Below are 12,674 nucleotides of genomic sequence, written 5' to 3'. Positions count from 1 at the left end.
TGAATGTAGTTAATGCTTCAGAACAGTACACTTTAAAGTGGTTAAAATTATCATTTTTATGTTACGAATATTTTACCACAATTCTAAAAAGAGAGAGAAAATAGAAGTTTGAGCAGTTGACATTTCAGTGACGGTTGGGGAGGAAAGCAGACAATGGAAGAGAAAGAAGAATACTTCCAGACTTGAAGAGTTTTAGGACTGTAGAAACCAGCAGTGCTGTTCAAAATTTATGATTTAGCCATCTAAACTGGTCAGAGGTATTGAGCAATGAAAACACAGTGGCACTGAAGACCCCAGAGAGTCTAGCATCAGCGCTGTGGTTGCTGAACTGTGGGGAGGTCCCAGGGGTCCCCAGGCAGGGGCTGTGGCAGCAGGGGCACTTGTGGGGCTCAGGTCGTGGGTTTTTTATCAGCTGGATAGAAGTGGTGCAACGTCTTACCTGTTGGCTGCATATGAGCCCTGAGTGTGTGGTATTGTTTACAGGAAGGGCAGAGACAGACAAAGCTGGAAGGAGACAGATCTTGGAAGCCATGTCAAGGAGTGTGTCCTCTGTCCCAACTCAGAGGACCATGAGAGAGCTTTAAGTAGGGGGTGCAGGTGGGGAGCAGGTTGGTCATTTAAGACCCCTCTGGCTATAATGTGCAGAGTGGATTAGAGCTGATCAAGACTGGAGGCAGAAAGACATAATTGGGGAGAGAGAAGAAATTCATTAAGGATGGAGGAAATGTGAGTGGATTAGGGGACCATGTGAGAAACAGAAAACACAGGGCTTTGGGAAGGACTGGTTTAGGGGCAGAGGGAAAGGAGGAGGAGGAGGCTGGGAGGAAGCCTGAGTGCTCTCCAGGAGGCCTGGGTGAAGGGCAGAGCCATTCACTAAGCAAGAACACAGGAGCAAACATGGGGAGGGGGTTGAGGACTCAGTCTCGGAGACTTTGACAAGCCTGTGGTACACCCAAATAGAGACACTGAGAAAGACAGAGCTCAAGGGAGTGGTCTGCTGGAGGTATAACAGAGTAACCAACGCACAGATAGCAATTTCCACCAAGGAATTCAGACAGCATGTGCAGAAACAGTCAACAACAGAATCTGAGGATGCATAATATCTAACATTTGAGGGTGTAGAAGTGATATGCCAAGACGGATAAGCCAAGAAGTAGAAAGTATGCCAGGAGGTTGTGGCCTTGCAGAAGAGAGGGGACGACAGTGTTTCAAGGGCAGAGAGTCCTTGGTGCCAAAGGCTGCTGAACAGATAAGGAAGACTAAACTTAAATTTTACAGGACATGCAGCTCAATAACAGCAAGTGTGTCTCTGGTATGTTCTGAAACAAGCCTACCACCTTGTAATAGACTGCCAACACATAACCTAATGATGATATACTGATGATTAACAAGAACATCAAATTCCAAGGTTATGCCACGAAATGCCACTGCTATGGTCTCATGTGTCCCCCCACAATTCACTTGTTGAAATCCCAACCCCCAAAGATGATGGTATTAGGAAGTGGGGCCTTGGGAGGACCAGTAGGTCATGACGTAGAGCCCTCCTGAATGAGACTAGTGTCCTATTTACAAAAGAGGCTCCAGAGGGATCCCTTGCTCTCTCCACCATGTGAGGATGAAGCAAGGAGGCACCGGCTGTGAACCAGGAACAGGGCCCTACCCAACCGTGCAGGCATCTTGATCTTGCACTTTCCAGCCTCGAGAACCGTGAGAAATAAATGTCTGTGGTTTATAAGCCACTCAGTCGGTGGTATTTTGTTATAGCAGCCCGAATGGACCAGGACAGCCACTAACTGCAGTGGTGTCTTCAAATTTCTCCAGTAGAATGGAAAATAATTCATTTTTCCACAATGCCTTCTGCATTGGCTACTTGGGCTTCCAATGGCTGCAAAATCTACTAATTCCAAGACAATGCAGAGCTCTCAGTCACTTGATTTTTATTTAATTTAAAAATTAATTTTTGCTCTTTTCCTCAAAAATTAATCACTTCCTTTGTAGCCCTCTGGAGTGGTCCTGGTATAAGGTACCTCAGGAATCCTGATATACACTACTATGCACATTGAATAAGGCCCTTCCTTCCAGCCAATATGTATTTGTTGAACCTATTTTTATTGAAGAACTTACATATTTCCAGACACTGTGCTAGGCACTGGGAAGTCAAGAGGAAGGAAAACAGACATGGTGCCCTGCCCTCCCCAAGCTTGCCATCTAGTGGATTATACAGACAACAGACACCTGAATATGGTGTGACAATAAGGCAAAGTGGAATCCCCGTCCTTTGTTCTCTAAGGCAGCAGTTGGCAAACTTTATCTGTAAAGTGCCAAGTAGTAAACACTTTAGACCTTACAGGCCAGATGGTCTCAGTCCCAACTCTGCCTAAAAGCAGCCATAGACAGTAGATAGATAGATAGATGTGGCGGCGTTCCAATAAAACTTTATTTAAAAAGTAGGTGTTGGGACATAGTTTGCTGACCTCTGCTCTGAGTGATCATAGCTTACTTAATAATGGCTGCTTAACTTACTCATGATCAAATTGGGGGGATCACGATCTTTCAGAGAGCCCTCTTTCTGGAAACAATAGGCCATTATGAATAAAATCAAAAGCTTCAGAATCACAATCATGCAGACCTGAGAAGAAATCCCAGCTCTGCCGCTTAGCTCTGGAACAGTAAGCAAAGTATTATATTTCTCTGGGCCTTATTTTCTTCATCTGTAAAATGGGGATGCTCTCGTTCACTATGCATCACCACCTCAGGAACGAAATGGGATAATGATCATGAAGGGTCTAAGAAACCCCCTGGGTCACAGCAGCTGCACGATACGAGTCACTAGCAACAAATAAAGCCAGGCCTGTGGTCAGCCAATTAAACAGAAAGAGCAGAAAATATCCAGGTGTCATTTCCAAGATTAATGTGCTAATCACATTTTTCCTCCCATTTCTGGAGCACAGGTCTTCGACCTTTTCTTTAAGTTGCCTTGCTTTTCTCTATGGTTTTAGTTAGGATGTTTTCAGATGCAAGTAAAAGGAGATCCAACTCAAAATGGCTTAAAGCATTAGGGAATTTATTATCTCATGTAACATTAAGTCCAGAGGAAGGACAGGTTCAGAGTTGGTTAATTCAGTAGCTCAGTGACATCATCAAGGATCCAGGTACTTTCCATCTTTCTGAGCTGCCATCCATGGTGTACTGGCTTTTGTCCCCAGATTTGTCCCCCTTCATGGTCACAAGATCATTGCCACAGCTCCAAACATCACCGTCTCATGCAACAACCCAAGGCCATAAAATAAGCCTTCTCTTGAGTCTCCATTTAAACAGCAAGGAACTTTCTCAGAAGCCCCTCAGCGGACTTCTCCTTCCTTCCCTTTGGTCAGGACCGTGTCCCATGCCTCTACCTAAACCAACTACTACAGGCTGAGAATTATTACAGCTGGCCTGATCTGATCCAGATTCACTCCCCCTGGGGCTAGCATGAGGCCTGTAGCTCGTGGCCACCCAATTTCTGAACAAAATCCGAGTTCTATTAGCGAGAAAGAAGAGACAGAACTGCTGGGTGGGGAGCAAGCAACGCCCGCTGTAATTATTCGTGCTACCCTGCACGGCTGGAAGGGAAAGTTAACCAAACTGCAGGACCAGACTCTGCCCATGCAGACTCCCATCTCACCCCCAGATCAATCACTCACGCAGACAAACCCTGTCACTTGTCAGAGTAAGAGAAAATGGCTCCACCAGACACAGCCGACTCTCACTTCTGGGGTCTGAATCCTGAAGGAGACACGCGGGTGACCTCGTCCCGAGCCTCTCTGGGTCCTGCGTAATCTATCTGGATGATCTACTTGAGGGGATCGAGTTTGGGATGGACACTGCTTCCCACGCGCGCCAACAATGCTTCTCAAGGCAAAGCTGAGTTGGCGGCATAACTGCTCGTAATCATGTCCACCTCACCAACACTGCTCAAGTCAGGGATGTCTGGGTAAAAACTCCCCAAGGCAAAAACAAGAAACCTGAATGCGAGGCCAAAAACAAAAACACTTGACAGTAAGCTAGGGCACGGGAGAGGCTTGCAGGCACTGATTAAAATCATCCCAGAACTTGCAAACCCCCTTTCCAGGCGATGGTCTATCTTGGGGAGCAGAAAAGTGGAAAAGTAACTGAGGATGGTCCCACACAAAGGTGGCACATCTGGCAACAGGAAAAGGGCCACGCTCAAGTGTCACTTCAAGGGGCCACTTTCAGCTCTGGGAGATTAGCCTGGACCAGACAACTCTCCCACAAAAACAAGAGCAACTAAAAAAAGCAGACAATTTTTTAATTAAAACAAACTGAAGGCCCAGGAGCTCTGCAAAGGTGGGAAAGATCTGAGGAAGTCGGACCCAGAGAGAAGGGAGTTCCACAGACAGGGGTCCTACCCTCAGAGCCTTAGTTCGCCCCTGAGGCTCTTTCCAGCTACAGGCTTCCCTGAGGAGAAGGTGAGCAGAGCGTCCAGAATTCCCTTGAGCTTGGAAAGGAACAAAATTAGAGTTCAGGGCCTGCTGAGGAAGAAGGGCACAGTAATCACCTCAGGGACTCAGCTGTGTACTGGACCAAATAGTGTCCCGTGTCCCCCTCATATTCATGTCCACCTGGAAGCCCAGAAGGTGACTTTATTTGGAAAAAGGCTCTTTGCAGATGTAGCTAGCTGAGATGAGATCATACTGGAGTAGGGGGCGCCCTAAGAACTGCTGTTCCTCTAAGGAGAGGAGAGGACACAGAGACACAGACCCGGAGGAAAGGCCGGCCGAAGACAGAGGCCGAGCCTGGAGGGACGAAGCTACAAGCCCGGGGACGCCCAGGACTGCTGACAGGCAGCAGGAACGCACTCTCCCGCAGAGCCTCCGGAAGGAACCAATCCTGCTGACACCTGCATTGTGGCCTCCAGAACTGAGAGAGAATAAATTTCTCTCTGTTGTTTGAAGCCACCTAGAGTGTGGAAATCCATTATGGCAGCTCTAGGAAGCTGGAAACCTCAAAGAACTACACCCTAGAAATAAGGCAGAAGCAGAAACACATCCGCTTAAGTGCTGACGCCCAGGTGGGAACTGGCTCAATCCTTGACCAGATTAAATGGATCTCCTCACCCTAACAGCCTGAGAAGCATCAGTAAATCCTCCCTCAAGAAAGATAACATCATCCCACACTTCAAAGTGCCTGATTCTTCACACACAACATCTGGCATTCAGTGGAAAATACGAGGCACTGCAGGGACAAGAGTGTATTCAAAAGCAAGACAAAAACAAAAACTAAGGGACTTCTAGCTACAGCCAAGTGAGAAGGTGAACAAATCCTCTCCCCAAAAACCAACTATAAAACTAGACAAAATTGACAAAAACAACTGTTTTAGTACTCTAGAAACCGACTTCAAAGGCTTATAATCTGAGAGGTATTTACACTTGAAAACTGCTGAATTTAAGGGAACGATAGCAACAGTGCAACAATAAATGAAAACCAACACTCTGTCTCAAGCGTCAGGGGCGAGAGGGAGAGGTGGAGACTGTGGTGAGCTAGGGCACGTCTCCCCATTTACAGAGGGCAGGGGCACCCGGCTCCAAAGTCAACAGAAAATGTGGGCCCAGAGTCAGAGGTCCCCAACTTTAAGACAAGCTAGAAATCCACATTTCAACACGAAATCTTCTAATTGTTAAATGTTGGCAACTTAAAAAAAAATTTAAGTACACTGTACAAGGGTACCAGTTTCCAAACTCAGTCCTACATGCACCGTCACCCAGAGGACCCCATGCAGTCACGCCTCTGGCAGACTCTCAGTATTACCTGCTGTATTGTGATTCTCAACAATGCCATTTTGTTCAGTCATTACTCTGAAGTTTCAGCTTTTCTCTCTTCATCTGTCAACAGAGCTAATGCAAGAGCACTGTGGATCAATTCATGTTATTTATTCTCTCTTGTCACTGTGAATTCAGCTAACTGAGCTGGAGAGGTCTACAGAGGAGCAGCAATGGGCATCAGGCCTGCTGCCAGAGGCGGGAGCCAGGAAGAGGCAGGAATTTGACATCAATCTGACCTGGGCTGGAATCCTCAGCTCTGCCGTTTACCAGCTGTGGGAACTTGGGCAACTTATCAACTTATTTGAGCCTCAGTGTCATCTTCCAAAAAATAAGGACACCATCATCTACCCTAGAAAGTTACTGCCACATTATCGTCAAGAAGCACCCTCTCCAGCAGCTCGGTGCCAAGGCCTGGGCTTTGCAGGCACTTTCCCCTCAAGCCCCACCACAACCCTACGAGGCAAGTCCTTTATCAACCTTATTTTACACATGAGAAAATGGAAGCTCAGAGAAGGGATGTCCCAGAGAGCTCACGTGTGACAAGTCACTGAGCAGGGATTTCAACCTTGTCGTCGACTCCTGAGTCTGATATTAACCCCTAAGCTACATAAAGGGCCTCGCTCAGCAGCCAGCAGGGATGAGGGAGCAGAGAGATGCTCATTTCCATCCACTCCTTCTCTTCAGATTTCCTTTTCTTCCCTCGGCCTGAAAGGGCCATTCCAATGGCTTTAAGAAAGCCACAAGAAGCCACTGATCTGCTCTTTCCCAACTCTCAGCAGCTGAACCTAGCCACCCCCGTGTCTCTCACGAGGTTTCTAATCAAATGTTCAATAGCAGGAAAGAGATTTTAATCAGCCAAGGACCATCCTGCACCTGTGAATGGTTAATTAACACTGCTGACAATCACAACAGAAGCCCTTTGCTGCCACTCAAGGGCTAAGCTACTTTGGTCTTTCCTTTGCTTCTAATTGGCTAGGAGGCCACCCAGCACATCCTCCTCAACAGAAAACAAAGCCAGAGCCTCCGCTCGCTTGTCAGTCTCTTTGGGATGCAGGTGCAGAAACGATGCTAAGACCCGGGGCAGTGGGAGAATGTCAATGTGGAGACGTCTTGCAAATGTGCTGGTGCTTCTCTGGTTATCAAGGCCAAGGAATGAAAAGACACGGATTCTAGTCTGGGTGAGAACAGAAGGAACCGTTCTTCACGGCCAAAGGTCAGATCCTCGGGGAGGACGAGCTGGAGGAAGAGGCTAAAAGTTCAAAGGGTGCTGGGGAGAGGAGGTAGCTGGTTCAACATTTCTGAGGGGCTATGAAGTGAGGCAGGTGCTTCTCAGGAGGCCTCCTGACAAGCTCCCGGGCAGACGAGATGATCCACCTCTACAGGTGGAAACAACTAAGGCTCCAGGGGCCCTTCCCAGGTCATACCAGACCTACCCTCACAGCCTGACGCCAAAGCCAGGGTAGCCTCTGCCATGCCCAGCAGCTGCCCTCACCTCGGCGGAAGCAGACCCAGAGCCTCACGGTCTACTCCACACCAGTTTCTCTAAGGTAGCTCCCCCAGAGACAGGTAAGATGGAAACGGGAAGAAATACAAGGGCCTGGCAAGCCAAAGGGGACTCTGGGAAAGCCACGTCCTCGAACAGCTCATCAACCAGCTATAGCCTAAGCCCTCCCCCACGCAGAGGCTCAGGAGAGCATCATGGCCATGAGAAGCCACCAAGACAACTGAGGCTGGCACCCAAGGTGGCCAAGGCAGCTGGCAGTAGTCTCTTCGAGGACTGAGGCCCTTGATGCTGACTCACCTCTGAACTGGCCCCCTACACTTCCAACTTCTGAAGAAGGGACTCGGCACAGAAGAAAAAGCAGTGACAGGAATCTCTCTCGCAGCTGTGCCCTGACCCCAACAGGAACCACATTCATTTCTGAAAGTTAGCAACTAGTGAGGTGAACAGGAATCAAAGATTTGTGGAAGGGCTGAGAGGAGAAAGGAGGGAGATACACCAACACGAGGGAGAGGGCGGGGCGAGGGCTTCAGTGGGCAGAGAATTGCCAGACCCCTCCACCAGACACGGCGAGGGCTGATTTCAGCCATGAAAGGAGGGCAACTAGCAAAAGATGGCACATTTTACTCAGCAGTGACACTGACATTACCACAGTAGCTAGAAAGATTCAGGAATTTGGGGGCGGCAGCCACAAGCAGGGTCTGAAAGAAGCTGCTCTTGCAGATGTGGGGGAGGGGAAGGACATAGGATGTTTTCAGACGACGCGCTACACTTCAGGGTTCCCATCCAAAGCAAATCATTGCGAACAGTTTCCTCATCTGGAGAGCAGAGAAATAGAGGTCGCTACTACTGTAGGGGAGGAGGACATTTCCTCTCCCCAGATGGGGGTTCGTCTGGCTGGAGAACGAATTAAATTCACATGAGACAGAATAGCAAGAGAAAATTAAACAAAGCTTTATGAGGAACCATGGCCCGGGGCCTTTCTTCCCGAAGGAAGAAAGGACACCGAAGAAGTGGGGTGCACAGAGTGGTTATATACCCCCAAACAGGGTGTTTCACATGTGATAGAAATGTCCCTCCCACAATAGTCACAAGATTGCCCTGTCTGGCACAGTGCTTGATGGACACAGCAGGTAATGGTCTGCTATCTCGGTGGGCGTAGAAGGAGGCAAGTCGATTGTCTGGAGCTGGGTGGTCACAGGTGAGCGCAGCAATCAGTTCCTAGCCTAAAGAAAGATGCTTAATCCTTAAAGAAATGCCAGCGTTGGGAGGGGGAGGGAAGTCAGTTACAGGAGGTTACCAGACTAGCACAATAAAATGCAGATTTAAGTCTTTGCCTTTGGTATTGATTAAGAGTTTTTAGAGAGAAGGTCATCTCCTTTCTTCTTCCTGGTACAGAGAGGGAGGCACCTTTTGCACATAGAGATTTACCTTACAAATGTAAACGTGTCCTAACAAAGGGCAAGTTCCATTCCCCAGAGCCTCCTTCCCTGTCCCAGTTTATCAAAAGCAATCAGCCTCAAATAATCCTGATGCCAAAGAGACATACCTTGGGATGGCCAATTTCAGGTCCCCACACTACTCACAGGGCTGTTGTGAGAACTAAACAAGTTAACTCACATAAAAGACTAACAAAGTGCCAGGCTGCACCAAGCACCCGTATGTTTTAAGGGTTATTAGCGTTATCCCCGTCATTCAGAGACAGAGGAGCAGAGCACGCGGGAACCGCTTTAATGACTTTGAAATGGATGGAAGCAGAACGATAAACTCAGAGACCTGCGTGGTTTCTGCTGCTGCTGTTGGAGACAGCTTTAATTACGAAATGTCACGTATCCCCATGCATAAAATTAAAACAGATTATTAATTTCCCAGCAATTGCCACACCACGTTGGGAAAATAAGCACCTTGGCTGCAGGCCCCAAGCCCCTCAGAGACTGCAACACATGGCTCTGAGAATCCTGCACAAAGGATGTCCTCATTTAAATTAAGATGCCAGACAACACCATTACTGACTACAAGTAAGACATCCTTACACATGGATCTCTGCACCGCCACGCCACGTCCCTGCAACACGTCCCACACAGTGACCGCCTTGCCCACTATTAAAAAATAAAAATTAAAAGAGAGAGCCAGAGACCAGACAACGTCCTCCAGGCCGCAACTGGCCCCACGGTACCTGTTTCAGTTTTGCTGGCGAAGCCTGCTGCCTGTTTGAGGGCAGCCGCTGTTAGTGCTAATCCTCGACTCCTCTTCAAGCCATGCTGCAGGACAGCCTCAAACTGGGCGCACAGACAGGTTACCCTGCGAGAGAAGCAATGATTTATCAATTCACCCCGAGAAGGGCGGGAAACCACCAGGATGGCCCCAGCATCTCCAGGGAGGGGGTGAGTTGCCAGGTGTGAACCTCAGCGTGAAGGTACACACTAGACACCTGGATCTACAGGCAGGTAATTGACATGTAATTGACCTGGGTCGCTCCACACACCTCTCTCCATTTATATTTGTTTCTCATAACTCAGGGAAGCCCCACACAGTCTAGCCATATTCATCAGACTGGTGAAAGCACAGTAACAATTCGCAAGAAACAAGGGAAAATGGAATTGGTGCCAGCCAGCAGAGGAGAGGGAAAAAAAAGCCAATTTAAAAACAAATCAGTTTGGCGTGGGGAGGGGTTGGGTGTTAATTGCATCCAATTCACAAGTTTCAACTCTAATTCTTATCACGTGTAGTTTAAGGAACAAGATTATCTTTTTAAGAGATTGAATTCACCAGCCTGCCAAATTGGAAACATTGTGTAATTTCATGGCCTGTTACATACACTAAAACAATAATATGAATTCTGATTCTTGTTCTTTATTTTGCTGTAAGAGATTACATTGTGAAGTCAGATCCAGAGTTGATGGAATTTTCAATTAAGTTACAATTACTGTGCATTTAATTGAATTTATTTCTCAATAATCAAAGAAATAGGAGATTCAAGAACATCTTTGCAAAGAGATAAGGTCACAGCAACTACACTCGATTCTCAGCAATCCTCCCAGGGCTCCTGGGCGCCCAGCCCAACTGGGTCAGTGGACTTCAGAGACCCTTCCATTCACTCACACAACAAATGTTAAGAAATCCTGAACTCCTATCTGCCAGGCACAGTTCTAGGCTCTGAGAATACGAAGAGACAGGTAAGGTCTCTGCCTCACCACATTTGCACAGTTCTAGCAGATACACAAACAAATAAGCTAACCAGACCATTTCAGTTAATGAGAACTTTGAAGAAAATAAAACAGGACGAGTTGGTAGGTGGAGACAGGGCAGGGACAGCCTTGGATTTTATGGCCTGAATGGAAGTAACTTTGGAGTTATGACCTGGATATGACAAGAAGCAAAGGGCTGGGCAGAGGGGCCCAGTGCAAAGGCCCTGGGGCCACCACCATCTGGCTCAACCTTGCCTAACTGCAGGCATTTCCTGCTCCACCCACCAGCACACTTGTAGTAATAATACTCCAAAGGCTTATCACTCTGTGGGTGGTAAAATATTTTCATGTCCATTACTTCATTAGCTCCTCCCATCAACATTATGATATAGGTGAGGCAGGTGTTATCTCCATTTTACACTTGAGGAAACAGGCTTACAGACATTTAAGAGATACTACGTAATAAGAACATAGTAAACAGCAACATAAGACGCACCTAATTAGCAGCAACATCTGTACTCCAACCCTCCCACCCCCATGCTGATCCAAGGTGGGTTCCACTCCGCTCCACACCACCAAAACAAGCACGCTTATTCTGAGACAAAAAGTCCTCTCCCTCCCATACCCCACCTTTACTCAAGTCATCTGTCTACACCAGAACACCTTAACACGGCATCAGCAAATACACAGCACTTGCACGTTTACTCTCCATTCTGTGCCCGTGACAGACATCACTAACCCATCCCAGCATTCAGGGCTACCACTGCCAACAATCAAAGTTGGCCCTGCAAGGAAGGGAGCCTATTTGGCATCCCAAACCTAACCCTGTCCTAAACTCATTATTTGGTTCCAACTCCTACCTTGTCTTCCTGGCTCCCCTGCACCTAGTCAGGGCCTGGCACATAACGTGTGCTCCATCAACGTGAGTGAGGGAGTAATCTTCAACCATGGGTCCCAGAATAGTCCTCCGTTGAAACAACCCTCTTTGCTGGGCAGATGTCACTCCTAAATATTACATGTGCATATGCTAGTCTCTCTACATATCCACGCAGGCGCATATCTGAGGGCTTCCTGAAAGCTGGGACACCCACCAAAACGATCTAAATTCCACAGGAACCGAAAGAGAGGCATAGCGAAATGGAGCAAGACCAGGGCCCTATCTCAGGGGGAAAAAATGAAAACCGTGGGCTGTGTTTAGAGTTCTCCACAATAAACCACAGCCTGTCCCTTTAAATGAGCCATCTGCAAATACAAGTAACTCAACAATCCCTCTTAGTTTGCTTGGCTCTAATGCAGTCAGTGACTGCCCCGCCTACTCCGGATCACACCTGGCCCCTAAGGGGAATGGAATGCAGGTGAACAGCACAAAGCCAGTCCCCAAGGTTCGGGTTACATCAGCAGTATCACCATCCAGACGCAGACAGGTCACAATCAATCTAAGACAGCAGAAAACCCAGATGCCTGCTAGCCCTCTAGCTAATTCACTAGGACGCCTGCCTTTCTGAAGGCCGTTCTAATTAACACCCTCCAGGGGTCCCCTTTTCACCTCCCCATTCCACCTGACTTTACACCTGCTGGTCATTCTGACTTAGCTCAAGGGACTCCTCCTACAGGAAGCCTTCCTGAGTGCTTCCTCATTCCGAGCTTCTTCCTACTGCAGGACTTGGCCAGTCTCTCTGTGAATGATGCGCTCCGCACGGTGTCTCCTCTTGCTCACGAGCTCCTTACAGCAAGGATCGCGCCTCATTCATCTTAGTTGCCCCAGCACTTAGCACGATGCCCCGCTACTGTGGGAAATATGACCCAAATGGTCCCTCCCCTCAGAGAACTCAGAATACGGACTTGATGTACATTGAGGTGAGGGACGCATCTCAGGAGATCTTGTATAATTTTTAATCCAAATCCAGGTCAGCTAAGACTAGTGAATGAAGGAGAACACACTTGTCCAACCCCGTGAATCTATACCCCTTGGCTTGTGGCGGGCACTCTGGAGGCACTGACTTATAACCATGTCACCCTAAGGTTTTCCATTTCTTCCCATCTTTACTCAGTTCCATGATAATTCCTGCAAAATGAAAGCGGCTCCTGCTCTAGTGGAGTTCTTTATTTTCTCAGCTCAGTCTCTCCTATATCCCAGAATGCTCTCTGCTAAATGCTCTCTGG

At 47.8% G+C, this 12,674-nt stretch overlaps 1 protein-coding gene across 7 annotated transcripts in view; it reads right to left on the bottom strand.

Moving 5' to 3' along the window:
* Positions 1 to 12,674, bottom strand: part of SNX29 (sorting nexin 29) — a 505,847-nt gene that overhangs the window by 455,336 nt on the left and 37,837 nt on the right. For 5 of the 7 annotated variants that reach the window (XM_046665870.1, XM_046665874.1, XM_046665871.1 and 2 more), the window contains exon 4: positions 9,500 to 9,624. The exons of the other annotated variants lie outside the window; for them this stretch is intronic. In XM_046665870.1, coding sequence (XP_046521826.1) covers positions 9,500 to 9,624 — 125 coding nt within the window. The remainder of the gene's footprint in view (positions 1 to 9,499; positions 9,625 to 12,674) is intronic. 7 annotated transcript variants of the gene reach the window in all.

Source organism: Equus quagga, chromosome 7 (assembly GCF_021613505.1).
Source record: "Equus quagga isolate Etosha38 chromosome 7, UCLA_HA_Equagga_1.0, whole genome shotgun sequence".
NCBI classification, from domain to species: Eukaryota; Metazoa; Chordata; class Mammalia; order Perissodactyla; family Equidae; genus Equus; species Equus quagga.
This window is presented reverse-complemented; position numbering and strand designations above follow the sequence as displayed.